The sequence below is a fragment of the Numida meleagris genome, chromosome 2 (assembly GCF_002078875.1).
Source record: "Numida meleagris isolate 19003 breed g44 Domestic line chromosome 2, NumMel1.0, whole genome shotgun sequence".
NCBI classification, from domain to species: Eukaryota; Metazoa; Chordata; class Aves; order Galliformes; family Numididae; genus Numida; species Numida meleagris.
The window spans coordinates 64,147,605-64,163,578 of NC_034410.1; the positions used below are offsets into that span (position 1 = coordinate 64,147,605).

Genomic DNA, 15,974 nt, shown 5'->3' on the forward strand with positions numbered 1-15,974 from the left:
TGACCTGGAGCCCGGCACAATGGACTCGGTGCGCTCCGGCCCCTTCGGACAGATCTTCCGACCGGACAACTTTGTCTTTGGTGAGTAAGCGTGCCATGGAGGCGTCCCCCAGCGGGAGTGAGGTGCGTGCAGGAGGCTCAGGGTGCGCTAGCGAGCTGGGGGGCTGGATCCCAGCAGCGCCCTGAGGATGGGAACGAGGGGTGAGCCCTGCGGCGTGGGCGGAGTGGACCTTGGCTCGTACCGGGGCGCTAACGTGGCGCGTTGCCTCCGGTGTGCCTGTAGGTCAGAGCGGGGCCGGCAACAACTGGGCCAAGGGGCACTACACCGAAGGCGCCGAGCTGGTGGACTCCGTGCTGGATGTGGTGAGGAAGGAGTCGGAAAGCTGCGACTGCCTCCAGGGCTTCCAGTTGACCCACTCGCTGGGCGGCGGCACCGGCTCGGGCATGGGCACGCTGCTGATCAGCAAGATCCGGGAGGAGTACCCCGACCGCATCATGAACACGTTCAGCGTCATGCCCTCTCCCAAGGTGTCGGACACGGTGGTGGAGCCCTACAATGCCACCCTTTCTGTGCACCAGCTGGTGGAGAACACGGATGAGACCTACTGCATCGACAACGAGGCCCTGTATGACATTTGCTTCCGCACCCTGAAGCTGACCACTCCCACGTACGGGGACCTCAACCACCTGGTGTCGGCCACCATGAGCGGCGTGACCACCTGCCTTCGCTTCCCCGGCCAGCTGAACGCCGACCTGCGCAAGCTGGCGGTCAACATGGTGCCTTTCCCGCGGCTGCACTTCTTCATGCCGGGCTTTGCCCCGCTGACGAGCCGCGGCAGCCAGCAGTACCGAGCCCTGACGGTGCCCGAGCTGACGCAGCAGATGTTCGACTCCAAGAACATGATGGCTGCCTGCGACCCCCGCCACGGCCGCTACCTGACGGTGGCCGCCATCTTCCGGGGCCGCATGTCCATGAAGGAGGTGGACGAGCAGATGCTCAACGTGCAGAACAAGAACAGCAGCTACTTTGTGGAGTGGATCCCCAACAACGTGAAGACGGCCGTCTGCGACATCCCCCCGCGTGGGCTCAAGATGTCGGCCACCTTCATAGGGAACAGCACGGCCATCCAGGAGCTCTTCAAGAGGATCTCGGAGCAGTTCACGGCCATGTTCCGGCGCAAGGCCTTCTTGCACTGGTACACGGGTGAGGGCATGGATGAGATGGAGTTCACGGAGGCGGAGAGCAACATGAACGACCTGGTCTCAGAATATCAGCAATACCAGGATGCCACTGCTGATGAGCAGGGTGAATTTGAAGAGGAAGGAGAGGAAGATGAGGCATGAAGTGGAAATGGGTAGGAGTCAAGTGTAGTCTGAGCAGGCAAGTGTTCACTGAGAGGAGAAATCTGTGCAGTTGTGCTGAAGCATGCGTTTTTTTAATTTGGTGCTCTCCACTGTTGCTTTTGTCAGCAGTTTTGTATCCTCGACTGTCCAATGTAACAGTAGTTGCAAAAGTAATTCAGAGTCTTCTGTTGAAATGGTTAACTTCTCAAACATAAAGGCTTTTTGTGTTCTAAACTGTGTCCTCTGCCTTATTTCTCTCTAGCTCTAGAAAATAACTCTTGTAGTTTTCTGTCTCTTTCACTTCTCATTCTCAGCCTTTACCCTCAGTGAAAGGTTCAAGTCAATAAAACAAGATTTCTCAGGCCATTAATTCTGCAGAATACATAAACTGCACTTACTCAGCTTAATTGAGTAGCTAATATATGGGCATTGTAAGAGGGTAGCTAATCTGTGGGCACTGTGTGTTCAGTATTAGGCACTCATGTCTAATAGTTAATCTATTGCTGCGGAGAAGGCTGCCTTAACTAATAGAAACAAGATGCTCCACTTGAGAATACTGCAACTTCTACTTATGGGCATACATGGTAGTGAGGTCAGCCAGAAGGTACTGAAAGCCATGTTACGAACTGTCAAAACTGATCTGACAGGATAGCTGCAGGCTTCTCAACTGCCATCTAGAGCACTTCTTATTGAACTTGTCTCAGGGCATATATGTTGTGAATGTGGGTGGCTGGCTGTGGTTTCACTTGGTCCTTAGCTATTCTAGCACCGTGGTCCTTCCTCTCTAAGTAAAAAAGAATTCATGCACAGTGTGTGTAGGGTCTGCACTCTCAGCACAATAGTAGCTGAGATGTTAACTTGAATTCTTTTCTGAGGTGTGGAGACTTTCTCCAAGGTGAGTGTTTGCTGAAAAAAAACAGCCACTAAGCGTGTGCCTTCTCTGTAAGAGTGAATGACCCTTCAGGGCAGTCAGTTGCCTTGGGGAGCTCAGAGGAGATGATGGGCAGATCTCTAAGTAACATGACTCAAAGCTGCTCAGAGCATAAACATGGTCCTGGAGTAGTCATGTGGGTATCCTGACAGTAGCTGTCTCACACCCCAATTACATATTTACACTGCTGCTGTTTGATGCTCTCAGTAATTGCAACAAGAAGTGGACCTCCAGCCAGGCAGCTGAGCAGTGCAGCAGGATCCTGGTGTGCCTCCTTGCAAAGGTAAGTTCAGCTTCCTTACAGGGAGGGAGGTGGGATTTGTGGTGCAGTGTGCTTAAAGGGCACAAGAAGCCTGGGTGAATTTGAGATGAAGTGAGCCTACAGCAAGGTCATCAGTTATTATAATGTCTGAGACTCTTCTACAAAATGGGAGTAAAATCCTACACCTAGAGTAGCCATTACCCCATATGTGAGCTTGCAGTCCTTAGTTCACCCAACACTGCTTAGGGAAGTGCTCTTAAGCTTAAAAAAAAAACAAAACAACTTTGAGAGCTACTAGTAATGCTATGACTACTGTGGTCCATAGTGCTCTGAAGGAACAGCTATCCACATATTTGCCACCTCTTTTGTGATCCTTTAATGAAACTCTGGCAAGGCATTACTGGAATTAAGACTTAAAAGGGAGCTGCTGTGCACAACTAATTATCTTGCCTGTTTTGGCTCTGTTAATGGACTCTACTGCCTGAGCATACTGTTGCTTTGCTGATGGTCTTGTTATCCTCCAGTAAGATCTGAGACTGTGTGCAGAACAACAAGCTTTTTATACCACTTCTTTCCTCATCTCTATCCTTCATTCCAGGTGAAACCTCTGAAAAGAGAGGTGAGAAGCACTTAAAATGCCTGAACTATCTGTAAACAAATACAGAATGCACAATAGCACTTTTATTTCTTAGAACTTGAGCAGTTCTGGGATTAAGTATTAAACAAATTGAGGTTGTTTTAGTAACTGAGTTACTATGTGCTGCCCCTGCGCCCTTTGAGAAATAACCTGTCTGGTTGTCACAGTAACCTTCCCTTGAAATTACCCAACTGGATTGTGCTTGAACCTGTTTATGATAAACAGCTTGGTTCCTAAAGGTGAGAAGGGAAGCTGGAGAACAAATTCAGTTTCTCAAAAAGATGAGAATCTAGTCTTTGATAGTGATAGTAAAGACTATCTACAGTGGGACTGTACAGAGTTTCACTAGTGTTCAGCGTGTTTAGCTCCTTCTTAGTGTAGCTGCTATATCTTCAGCTACCACTTAAATATAGCTACCCAAGAGAACCACTGCACTACAGCTCCTTTATTAGAAAGTAGGACGCCTTCCTACACTGCTTTCTTTTAAACAACATTGTTGTTTCTTCTTCGCCTCTTCCTAGAGGAAGAGAAACCATAAGTAGTGGTACAGAAATGTGTCCATCCTACACAGCTTATTTGCCAGCCATAATACTAAAAAAAAAACACCTCCCACATAATTTTAGTAGAAGTTTAGGGTAATACAGGAAAAGGGGATACTGAGAGACTTAAAAGGGAGGCTTAAAACTGTTTGATGGGAATAGTAAATCAGTTATAATGAAGGATAAGTCTGCTATTGTGACTGGAAGTCGCAGTACCATTTTTTTCTGTTGTACCTTTGAGCATTAACTGCACCTATCGCCTAGGGGACCATTCATTATAAAAACTGATGACTGATTGCTGTATGCCAAGCAACAAACATATCTTTTCATATGTTCGCAGCTCTACTTTCATGAAGAGCGGAGCCACTGAAACTATTTCAGATTAGATAATCTGAATTAGATAATTTGATTGCCTTAACCTGTGTCAGCTGGTGATTTGTTTTTATACATGTGATAAACAGCTCTAAGATTTAAGGTCCTGCATGAAACATCCTTTCTGGAGAAAATGATGGTGGATACTACAGGCTCAGTGGGGTACAGCTTAAGCCACATGACTCATCTGTGTTGAGAAGTTTTATCAAAAAATGGTTTTATTCATTTAATCAGAGTAATAGTGACATGTAGGAAAGCGTCCTCTCCCATTGACAAAGTTGATGGTGTCAGGGAAGGGAGCTGTTTCTTTCATCTGCTTCGTTTGATGTCTGGCATTTTTAGGTGTTAGCAGAATGTCTTGACTAATGCAAACTACAAGAGAACAACTGTCTGCAGGTAGATGCAGAGATGAAAAAGCTAAATAAGGCTGTAAAAACTCATTAAATAAAAATGAGATGAGGTTTAGTAGCCTGAGATGCCAACTATTTAATTCTCTATTCTAGGACCTCAGTCTAAAGATATTGTACAGATAGTGTTGTGGAAAGATAGTCCAGTATGTGGGCTGGGCCTGAGAGAAACAAGTCTGATACCCTCTATCACAAACTTCACATGAGCTAGTATCCAAAAGCTTGAAACACTCAAGTATCCATTGAGAATGTAGGCCTACATCTGCTGTTCAACAGATGTTTTTCAGTCTTTCAGATTGGAGTAGTAATTTTCCTTCACTCAACATATGAGATCCCCTTATACAACAGGAATAGGATTGCATTAAATACAAGATAGTCTCAGTGAAGTGATAATCTAAGAATTAAATCTGTGGGGCCTGTCCTGTTGACAAACACTACTTTGCAGAAAGTATGAGATAAAGTAGTTTGTATTCTTGATTTACAGCCTGAAGAATGAAGGGAATCTAGAATCTTCTCTCCAGCCAATTCTCTGCACAAATGGAGGCAAAAAACTTGCCTGCTTCTGGATGGTAGTCTCACATGCTCCACGCTACAGTAGTATGGTGCTAGTAGATTATTCAAGATATCTGTGCAAGTGCCATGCACCTAGACAAACCACAAGCAGACTGTCCTTTATGGGACAGGGATGTTGCAATGCACTGCTGCAAAATGTAGTGGAGGTGCCTGGAGGAACAGGTTTTCTTAACTCACAAAAAAAAACACCAGGGCCATAGCATCTAGTAATATTCTATGCAGAAGGAAAGAGTTCTCCTCTTGCTTCTTTTGCCACTCCGTAAACCTAATAACAAGTTTGTGTGTAATAGATCAGGGTGAATTCTGATACTGGCTTTGAGTATGACTAGTTTCATAGTTATGTTATTGAGGTCTTTTTACAGAAAGAGAATTACCTTTCTTGTTTTTTTTTTAAGATCTCTATTAGTTCTGCTTCACAGGGAGGTGGCGTCTCAGTTACTGGATCATTTTTTCTATGTAATAAGGCCTAAAATTTTTATTTGCTGAAGGGATGAGGAAATGGAAATCCTCCCTAGAGTGATCGTGTGCACCAAGTACAAGAGGTAGTCACTCCCTTTCTGCCAGGGGGTGTTACTTTTCCATTCCATGTGAAAGTGTAACTACTGTATATTTTCAGTGACTAATCAGATACTGCAGCCTGCCTAGGAGCTACAAGTAACACTTACTTGGTACGTGGCAGGCACTGTTTTCTCACTCCTCAATATTTCTGTGCATTTTTTCCCTCTTTTGTTGTCTCCATTAAACAAATCTCATGACTGCGCTATGGGCTCAAGGCAACTCAGGTAAGGTTTTTCCCTTAACTTCCACTCTGCAAGAAATAAACAAACCTTTATAGTATTTGTAGCTAATTTTGCATGTGATTTGATCAAAAGATCTTGAGAGTTTTTCTCCTACGAATCTAAAATTGTCATGTTAAGCACCTGCCTTCTGATATTCCACCAATAACCTGCTCTGATCTTTGTTATTTATTAAAATGGGAAAGAGCATGCCACTGCATCTCAGATGCTTCCATTTTAGATGGTTGTTATCTTTAGCTTGCCTACATGAGAAATCAAAATGGTAGCATTTGGTCATACAGGAAAATGCCTCAGGCTGTATTTTAGAAATATATTTCTTAGACTTCACTCTATTGGGCACTTACCCATCTGGAGTCCTTTGAGCATTTGTTTGAATGCAAGTTGAAGGCCAGGTCTTGAGAGGAGTCTGATCCCTCAGTCCCTACTAGCAAAGGAAATAGTGCAGATGATAAACTCTTCTTCCTCTCTGACCAATTTAATAACAACCAATCTGTTTCTCTGCTTGTAGCTTCAATCTCCAGTTTCGAGTATTTTATTTACAGCTGCTGGAAAGAAAAATAATTTTTTTGAGTATTACAATCAGGTTATCTACTTACAGTAAGAAAGTAATTTAAGAGTAGATCATCCCATCGTTCCCACTCAAAGCCATTGTTATTTTATGGGCAGAACTTTTCAGAGAACATCAAGTTGGCTTTATTAAATTTGTGTTAATTAATGTTTGATTCTTCTATGAGACAAATTTTCAAACTGGTCTCAGTTACTGACATGTCATCTTTTATAATCAGATTATTTTTCTCAGTTGGCTTCTCATTTGATAAATTCAAGGCATTTTTCTTTTTTTGTCGAGAGTTTATTTATCATTACAAACAGAAGTGCTAGTAATTCAGGTTAAGTAGAATGTGAAAGCACTTGCTCCAGAAGATAGAATGTCAACCCTGGCAGAGGCTGTATAGTTAGTTCAGTAAACAGCTTTGTGTTGTTTTGCAGTGAAAAATGTTTCTGCATTTTCTCTATGCATGTGACAAATACTCTGCCTCTGCAGTGAATAATTAAACTGGGTTTTCAAGCAGATTTCAGATGGCCTCACAAAAAAGCCTTACATGCATTAAATGAAATTCAAGCATGACTTAGTCTGCTACTGTGCATCCAGCATAATCCTGGTTTTACTGTTATTAAATCAGTAGAATGACTAGTATTTGAAAATTCCAGCTTCACACTAGTGGACAGGGAGAAAGCCTGCAGGGTGAGTTTGGATTAAATGTTTCCAGGACTTTAAGAGAACTGCCACTCAAAGTAGTGGGTAGCTCCATGGGTGGGGCTCATTCGTTATCCTTCAGCTGCTGAAAAGGATAGTCCTACCCTACTGCCTTGCTTTAGGGGTTTTATTTCCCTCTGGAGCATGTCTGACCCCTCAATGAGTCAGTTTCCTAAACCACACAGATGTGGTAAATGAGGTGGGAAGAAGCTTTTTCTTGGATTAAGGAGTGTGTCAAAGTGAGAACTGGTACAGAGAGGAAAAAACTAGTTTCTGCAGGGGAGAGCAGAGCAAGTGCTTAGTTTAATTGAGCCACCTGGTGAAACAACAGCCTGATCTCTCCTGCAGAGCCTGGGTGATTCTAAACAATGTATATCAAATCCTACCATGAACTATGGCATCTCTTAGAAATTTCCCAGGATAAAGCTTAGAGTTAGCTAAGTGTTGGTTTGAATTACAAGTAATGATCAGGTTGCAAGACAGAGCAAGGAGGCTGAGGAACAAAACAAACTGTGACTAGCTGATCAAAGCCTCTGTCTGTTCCTTGTTCCCAGTGGTGTGTGGGGAAAGTGGGCTGCCCTGGAAAACATGATAGCAGCATTTCATTTATATTGATGCTGGAATCGGTTGTATATTGACTGAAGGCCTCAGCTGATGGAGATAGCAAACAGATTTCATCTTCTGAGTGATCTTAAAAGGTAGATGTAGCCTGGCAGGGGGCAGGCGCCATCTGGCAGCTACCTCATCACATCTGGTGTGCCAAGCGGAAATAATGAGAGGCTGCATTGTTTTGCCTTTTTCCTTCTCAGTAAATCTGTGCCTGGTGATGATAAACATATTTTCCCCTTTCTGGAGTCATTTAGTGATATAATAATGACCGTGTTTGTTATGGTAACTTTTGGAAGCCAGATGAGCAGAGACTGTTTGTCATGTCCTTCAGGACTATGTAAACAAATTCTTTTCTCACAGAGGTTACAGGCTAAGTTCACAAGAGAAACCACAGGGTATGGGAGAAACGTTAGGTTCATGAGGAAACAGTTCTCTCCTTAAAATAACCACACTTCATTTCAGAATTGACAGTGCCCTATGGTGTTCTGAGATGCTGTCTTACGTGCTCGTTCTCTCTCTTCTTTTGTTCTTGGCCAAACACAAAAATTCAAGTCCAAGAAAAAAGCACAAGTACAGAAGGCTCTACAATGAAATGTCTTTTGCTCATTCATAAAACTGCGCTCAGCATTGTACTATGTAATGCTTTTAGTGCCTGCAGTGGGTTGTAATTCTGAAATAAAAATAGACTATCATTTTATTACTAGAATTAAAAGTACCTTCACAAATATTCCACCTTCTTGCTAGGAGAAGTATTCTTAATGCACATCACTAGTGATTAAGCACTGGATACCATCCGTGATCTCAGAATCTGCATCAGGTGGCAATATTGTCATTCTCTGGTAGAAGTCAGACAAAAAGCTAATGAATGGAGCATCACCATCTAGATGTCAATGGGAAGACCCAAAAAATCATTTAGTTTCTGATATACATGCCTAAGCAATACATGCTATCACTCATTGTGAATGAGAATAAAGCCCAGGCAGATACTCAGTCTATTATTGTGTATGCTCCAGCAGCTCTCACATTTGTATGTTTGTGATTCTTCATCCTACAATAGGAAATTACAGAGATATTAAAATGTTCTAAGATTTCTGTTGCCTCCCTTGCGCGGCTCATTTACAAGGCTCTGCGGTTGCCTTGGAAACAGGGAAAGGTAGAGTTTTGTTCAGCCTGTGAGCTGGCTGCTGAGCTGCAAGCAGTGGTTTGGCTGCAGAGGGGCACATGGGCGTTCCCACGCGCAGGGACTGCAAATCTATGAATGAGGGATTTTGATCTTTGTTTGTAACATTAAATATCTAGAATTTGTGGGGGAAAAAGATGTTGAAAATACTGAAGTGAACCATCCTGTCTATTTAAATACCATTAATGGCTAAGGTTTTTTTTATAGTGTTTATTTGCTGAAATGTAGGATTCTGGGTTGATGTAGTTAATTTTCTTTGCTATGTGCTCAGCATTACTGTAGATGAGGGAACTACTTAGGTGTGTAAACATGAGCCTCACTTTAGGTGCTCTTTTTTTGTAAATCTGGAGTTACACCCCTAAAAACCAGTGAGTATCTCCAAAGAAATGGGTGTTATCTTCTATGAATCAGGTAGTTTCCTTTTAGAAGTTCAAAATCCTTAAGAGTATAGTAATAAAGCTCTAAGGAAGCCACTGCGTGTATGTGGGAGGAAGGCATGTCAGGGAGTGTCCAGGTACCTTCAGATGGGGAATAAGAATGCCTGAAGCTGTTGCTTTGTAGATTTCCAAGAATAACTTGGCAGCCAAAAACCCTAAATGCTTGTGTTTGTCCCATAGAGATGCTGAGAGGGACAGCTGTTTTGCAGTTCCACAAGTAGTGAGAAGATGTAACAACTTAGTGCTGCCTAAAAAATGCGGGCTACACCCACAGTGTGTAGAAATGTATATGCGCAAGTTGCACCGGCAGTAACAAAGATTGCCTGTGATTAAGTATTGAAGAAATGTGTCAAGGGAAAATATAATAGCCAGGATATAATGAACATCGAATTCAATAAAAAAAGATGAAAAGATCTCAGTGCTAGTATAATCCTGGGTATTTTGTGGTTGCAGAAGTAATAGCATATAATTGTGTTACCAAGCTCGAGCTGGTCCATGTTCATGGTATTTCACTGCAGCTGAGGTTTCTGCACTGTGGAAGAAAAAGAGACATAGTTTATTTGCACATCGATACACTGAAGAAAACTGAAGACTACTTTCTCCATGTTATTTTCCAAAGGTCACAGCAGCCACATGCAAAACAAAGAAAATGTTAGTGATTTACTAGATCAATTATTAGCTTACATCTGCAAAATTCTGCTCATTTTGTTATAATTTTAGCATTATAGTACAGTGTAGCACCAGAACCAATAAGCCATTAATCTGATGTTATTTGTCACACTGGACCACTCCTCTCCCTTCCACAGAATCAGTGAATCATTGAAGTGAGGAGGTATCTCTTGAGATCATCTAATTCAATCCTCTACCTAGCCCAGCAGGGTCAACTACAGTACGCTGATCAGGGCTGCGTCCAGTCAAATTTTGAATATCTCCAAGGATGGAGACACCACAACCTCTCTGGGCAGCTTGTACCAGCGTCTGACATCAAAGAACATTTTTCCTATGTTTACATTTAGTTTCTGGTATTTCAGTTTGTGCCTATTGCCTCTCCTCCTGTCACTGGTCATTACTGAGAAGAGCCTGGCTCTGTCTTCTTTGCAACCTTCCTTCAAATATTTATAAGATTCCTGATAAGATACCCCTGAGCCTTCCCCAGGACAACCAGTCCCAGCTCCCAGTTTCTCCTTGCATGACGAGAGTCTCTAGTCTCTTAACCTTTATGGCTCTTCATTGGACTCAATTCAATGTCTTCATCTCCCTCTTGTAATGGGGAGCCCAGCACAGAATTTAAATGCAAAATTCCAGATGTGTCTCACCATTGGCTGAGTAGAGAGCAAAGAGCCCCTTCCTTGAACTGCAGGTAACTCTTACTAATATATTAGTAAGAGCAGCTCAGGTTGCTGCTGGACACCCTTGTAGCAAGGTCATGCTGCTTACTCGTGTTCAACTTGATGCCCATCAAGACCCCCAGGCCCTTTCCTGCAAATCTGCTTTCCATCTGGATGACCTCCACCATGCACTGGTGCCTGGGATTGCTCCTCTCCAGGTGCAGGACTTTGGTCCCGAAGGCCACCTAAGGCTTTAATGAAGATGATAACAGTATTGTCTCCAGAAGGAATTACTGGAGTATGCTACTTGTGACTGGCCTCTGAACTTCCTGTTTCTGCTTTCTAGCCCTTCAGCTTGGCAGTTCAGCCAGTTTTCCCTCCCTCTTGCTGCCTGTTTATGTTGGCCATACCTCACCAGTTTGCCTACTGGGATAGCACAGGAGACAGTTCAAAAGCCTTCATAGCATAAACAATGTTCACTGCTCTTCCACCATCTACTGAGCTAGTAATTGTAGAAGGCTGTCAGCTTCGTCAGGCATAACTGTCTGTTTGTAAATCCATGCTGACTGATGCCAGTCACCTGTTTGACCCTAATGTGTTTGGAAGTTGTTTCCTGAAGAATTCATTCTCCCCTCTTCCTAGGAATTGAGGTGAGGCTGATTGACCTGTTGTTCTCTGATCATCCTTCTTGCTCCTCTTGAAGTTAGCAGTGACATTTACCTTTTTCTAGTCCTCAGGAACCTTCTCCATTTGCCATGATATTTCAAAGATTGTCAAGTGTCCTTGCAGGGACATTAGACAGCTCCCTCAGCACTTGTATCTCACCAACGTCTATGGACTTTTTGCATGTTCAATTTATCTAAATGTTCCTCAAGAAGATCCACCTCTACTAAGAATAAATTTTCATTGCTCCAGATTTTCCAGCAGGTCTCAGAAGCTTGGGATTCCTTAACAGAAAAAAACATAGTGAAGAAGACACTGAATACCTCAGTGTTTTCCCTGTCCTTTGTCATCTGTTGTATGTTCAGTAGCGGGTCCTAAATTTACTTTTGCTGCAGATAGATCTGTAGTTCTTGCTGTCCTTCACATCCCATGCTTGATTCAGGTCTGGGTGAGCTTTGACATTCCTAAGCCTATCACCGTATACCAGTACAGTGTCTCAATATTCCTCCAAAGTCTGTTCTCCTGAAACCCTTTTTTGCGATCCTACTATTTGCCTTGTTCTCTTTTTCTCAGGATCTTGAACTCCGCGATTTTATGGTCACTGCAGCCAAAGATGACTCCAACTTTCACAGTTCTTCCTTGTTTATAAGAAGGTCTAGCAGCATATTTCTCCCCTTTGGACTTCATGTCAGTAAGTTATTATTATTTTGCTTCCAAAACTTCCAGGAGTTCTTGTATTCTGCTTTGTTGATCCTGCAGGAGATACTCAGAAGATTCAAATTCCCTTTGAGAATTAGGGTCTGTATATGTAAGGCTTTTTCCATTTCTCTGATGATGTCATCTTTATCTTCCTGATCAGGAAGCATATAGCAAATACCCACCACAACATAGCAAAGATTAGTTTGCCTTCTAATCCTGACCCCTTAGATCATCATCCATTCCCAGGCAGAGCTCTGTGTGTTTCGGCTGCTCCTTCATACAAAGGATAACTCCTCTGCACCTTCCTACCCTGTCCATCCTAAAGGGCTTTCATTCATCCATTGCAGCATTCCAGCCATGTAATACATCCCACCATGCCTCTGTGATCCCCACAATACCATAGTTCCGTGAAAGCACGCAGATCTCTAACTCATTGTGCTAATTCCCCTTGCTGTGCTGATTCACCAGCAAACATGGGAGAGTTTGCCATGCTGTCCTCATGGCATTGGCATTTCTGTATCTGTGCGCACACGCTTGAGGTGGACCCCCTTCAGCCCTGTTGTGTTGAATAGGAGGTACACCGGGCTGCTTCCTCTTTGCCAACCTTCTACAATTGTGGTCTGCCACTTCTCTTCCCCAGTTCTGGTGTAAAGCAGTCCTTGCCAGGCCAGCAAGTCAAACAGCAAAGATTTTTTTTCATGACTGAAAATGTACAACTGCAAATTGATTGATATTTTACAGTCAAGTTTCTGCCCAATCCAATTTTATTTTTTACATCCAGCAATGAGGATGCAGATACATATAATGGAATTTTAGAATGATTTGAATTGAGAGGGACCTTAAATATCATCTAGTTTCAACACACCTGTCATGGCCAGGGACACCTTATGCTAGATCAGGTGAATGTACATCTCAGTTGGTTTAAATACCACATTCTCTCTGTTGCTCTTGAACTGTCCTTCCTACTGCAGCCATCTGCCATGGACTTGGATCAGTTTAGTTTATTTCTACATGTCAACAACCAGAGACGCTAGGAGCAGGGTCAAAAATGAGGTGCACGGTGGTTTTTTGTTAAGACAGAATGTAAGTTCACTTGTAGAAAAACAGATATCCCGTTCCTATGGGCGTCCAAGTTACAATGGCTGCCAGACCGCTCCCAGCAAAAGCTGTTCTTTAGCAGCAGGGTTAAGTTTCATGCCGGCCCTCTGCATTCCTGAACCGGGAGCCTTGCATGGACAGGTCTGACAGCACCAGCTGAAACAGCATCATACTGCTTGAAAGTGGCTGTTGGCTTTATCGTGGCTGTCCTCCAGTTTCTGCTTGTTTTAAGAGTCTGAACCATGGAAAGATTATTTTTGTGCTTCAAAGGTGTCAAAACGTAGCTCAGCAGGCCTGAGCTAGAAATACAAGGCTGGAAGGTGCTGCTAAAACGCAGCAGTGCGTGCTCCGCTGTTGTAGCAGACAAGTAAAGGCACGAGCCCCAGCAGGTGCAGAAGCAGCTCGGTGCAAATTATTTGCGGTTCCTGATTTCTAGCTGTCCCCCGCCGCGGCCCCCCGCGCTGCCTTCCCACCCCCGTCCCCGTCCCGCGGGCGCTGCCCGCCGCCGAGGGGCGGCTCCGCCGTCGGCCCTCGGGTGTCAGACCCGCGGCGGGAGACAATGCCGCAGCCCCGCCCCGCTCCCGCGCTCCCATTGGCTGCGCGCCGCTGCCGCGTGACGTCACCGAGGGGCGGCGCGCAGCGCCCGATTTAAGGCGCGGAGCGGGGCGCGGCCGCTGCAGCGCGGAGAGCGGGAGGTGACGGAGCGGGGATTGCGCGGACGCCGGCATCATGCGTGAGATCGTGCACATTCAGGCCGGGCAGTGTGGCAACCAGATCGGCGCCAAGGTACGGGCCGCCGCCCCGCTGAGTGCACGGGGGAGGTCTGCCACGTGTTCGCGCGTGCCGATATTCGTGCGTCCCAAAGCGGGGCTCTCCCGCTGGGTTCCCCCGTCCCCGGGCAGCGCGGTTCCGTTCGGCTCCTCCTTGCCGTCGGCTCCCGGTTGAGGTGCTGTGGTTCTGCGGTGCGGGCGTGGCGCGGCTCCGAGGCGGCGGGGGAGGGGCGGGGGGAACAGTTCTGCTCGCCGCCGCCTCCGTGGGCTGCGGGGTCCCGGGGCGCCGGTGCCACACCCCGGCACCGTGGGGCGGCTGCAGATCTCCATGCGCTGCGGGGCGGTGGTCGGGGGGGGCGGGGCTGCGGTGACGCCCCTATCCCTCTTCTGGTTCCTGCAGTTCTGGGAGGTCATCAGTGATGAGCACGGTATCGATCCTACCGGCAGCTACCATGGGGACAGTGACCTGCAGCTGGAGAGGATCAACGTGTACTACAATGAAGCCACAGGTAACTGCTGCTTGGAGTGGGTTTCCTCCTTTCTCTTCCCTGGGAGGGGCTGGGGGACCTCAGATGTGTGTCCTGCTGTGAGAGCTGTGCGCAGTATGTGGTTTCCTGGCACAGCCCTATAGCTGCCTTGTGTTTTAGCTCCTGATTTGCTCCTAAGAATGCCCTTGTGCCATGGGTGGTGACATAGAGGGAGGCTGAAGGGAGCACAGCAGTGCTGTTGTGGCTGCAGGGCTGTAATGCTGGTGCTGGTTCCTCCTGCAGGTAACAAGTACGTTCCCCGTGCCATCCTGGTTGACCTGGAGCCCGGCACAATGGACTCGGTGCGCTCCGGCCCCTTCGGACAGATCTTCCGNGCAGCGCGGAGAGCGGGAGGTGACGGAGCGGGGATTGCGCGGACGCCGGCATCATGCGTGAGATCGTGCACATCCAGGCCGGGCAGTGCGGCAACCAGATCGGCGCCAAGGTACGGGCCGCCTCTCGGCTGCCCGGCGAGGGTCGTTGCGGCCGGCGTCAGGGTGCAGCACGCGGCCCCGCCGGTGTTACCGCGCCCGAAGCGGGGCTGCCCCGGGGCTCCGTGCCCGCTGGGACGTTCCTGGGCTCGAGGCCGTGGCTGCCCTGCATGCAGCCGTCGTGCTGAGCCGCCTCGTAGCCGCGCGTACGGCTCCAGGGGGAGATGGGCGCGGTGTCAGAGCCAGCCCCGGGTGCGTGCAGGGGCTGCTGTCGTCTTAAGCGATGACGCTGCCATGTCAGTAGAACAGCATAGCGGGTCTAGGCGGTCTTAAGCCGCGGCTAAACAATAGAGGAGTATCAAATCGATGAGCACGCGAGTATTGTCACCCTGTGGTTGTGTGCTAAAAATGAATTTACTCGAATTCCAGTGCTGCAGCTGCCCGTCTGCCCTCCTCTGCTCAGCGCTGCTTCTGTTAATTCAGCTGCCACGGCCAAAGGAAACTCTTCGGCACTGACTCATGGAGGTGCAGCTTCCTCCCGGACAGCTGCTCAACCATGCTAGGGAGTGGTCGGGGACGCCGTGTGCACAGGCTGCTAGCATGTGTGATTGGCACTGGCCAGCTGCAGTTAACAACCGCCCTTTCACAAAAATTTCTTCCAGTTCTGGGAGGTCATCAGTGATGAGCATGGGATTGACCCCACCGGCAGCTACCATGGGGACAGTGACCTGCAGCTGGAGAGGATCAACGTGTACTACAATGAAGCTGCCGGTAAGTTTGTCTGCATCCTCCGACACCGTAAATAAATCAGGCAGAAATGCCAGATCATCGTAGCTGGAAAAATACCTGAAAAAGAGCTGTCATCTACTAGCGACTTCTAAAAGAGCTTTGTTCTCAGAATGGCTCTGATAGCACTGCAGTGTTGATCAGCGCAACTCTCCAGTGAATTATGGAGAAGCTGAAGGGAGCACAGCAGTGCTGTTGTGGCTGCAGGGCTGTAACACCGGTGCTGGTTCCTCCCGCAGGTAACAAGTACGTTCCCCGTGCCATCCTGGTTGACCTGGAGCCCGGCACAATGGACTCGGTGCGCTCCGGCCCCTTCGGACAGATCTTCCG

At 46.5% G+C, this 15,974-nt stretch overlaps 3 protein-coding genes and 1 long non-coding RNA gene across 5 annotated transcripts in view; 3 read left to right on the top strand and 1 right to left on the bottom strand.

The window, feature by feature from the left end:
- LOC110392998 (tubulin beta-2 chain) lies at nt 7–1,713 on the top strand. The gene is made up of 2 exons (XM_021385397.1): nt 7–80; nt 283–1,713. Exons 1-2 carry the CDS (start codon nt 20–22, stop codon nt 1,341–1,343), a joined length of 1,122 nt encoding a protein of 373 aa, XP_021241072.1. The 5' UTR covers nt 7–19; the 3' UTR covers nt 1,344–1,713.
- Nucleotides 2,822–13,636, bottom strand: LOC110393005. 2 transcript variants are annotated; one of them, XR_002434720.1, is made up of 3 exons: nt 8,442–13,636; nt 5,730–6,403; nt 2,822–3,143 (listed from the first exon to the last, which is right to left on the bottom strand). It is a non-coding gene; the product is annotated as an uncharacterized LOC110393005 (long non-coding RNA). The 2 variants fall into 2 exon arrangements; XR_002434719.1 differs by having other exon boundaries at nt 5,730–6,406.
- Nucleotides 13,756–15,974, top strand: part of LOC110393004 (tubulin beta-4B chain-like) — a 5,639-nt gene continuing 3,420 nt past the window's right edge. Inside the window, exons 1-3 of the mRNA XM_021385405.1 lie at nt 13,756–13,916; nt 14,301–14,409; nt 14,671–14,798. Coding sequence (XP_021241080.1) covers nt 13,860–13,916; nt 14,301–14,409; nt 14,671–14,798 — 294 coding nt within the window. The 5' untranslated portion in view covers nt 13,756–13,859. The remainder of the gene's footprint in view (nt 13,917–14,300; nt 14,410–14,670; nt 14,799–15,974) is intronic.
- Nucleotides 14,755–15,972, top strand: LOC110393950 (tubulin beta-4B chain; the record flags this gene model as incomplete). The annotated part of the gene is made up of 3 exons (XM_021387473.1): nt 14,755–14,872; nt 15,521–15,629; nt 15,884–15,972. Coding segments are annotated over exons 1-3 (255 nt in total), but the record flags the coding sequence as incomplete, so codon positions are not given.

Excerpts from the sequence above, each read along its gene's own strand:
- LOC110392998 (XM_021385397.1), top strand. The coding sequence starts at position 20 with ATGGACTCGGTGCGCTCCGGCCCCTTCGGACAGATCTTCCGACCGGAC. Across the intron at positions 81-282 it reads ACCGGACAACTTTGTCTTTG|GTCAGAGCGGGGCCGGCAAC; the intron begins GTGAGTAAGCGT and ends GTGTGCCTGTAG.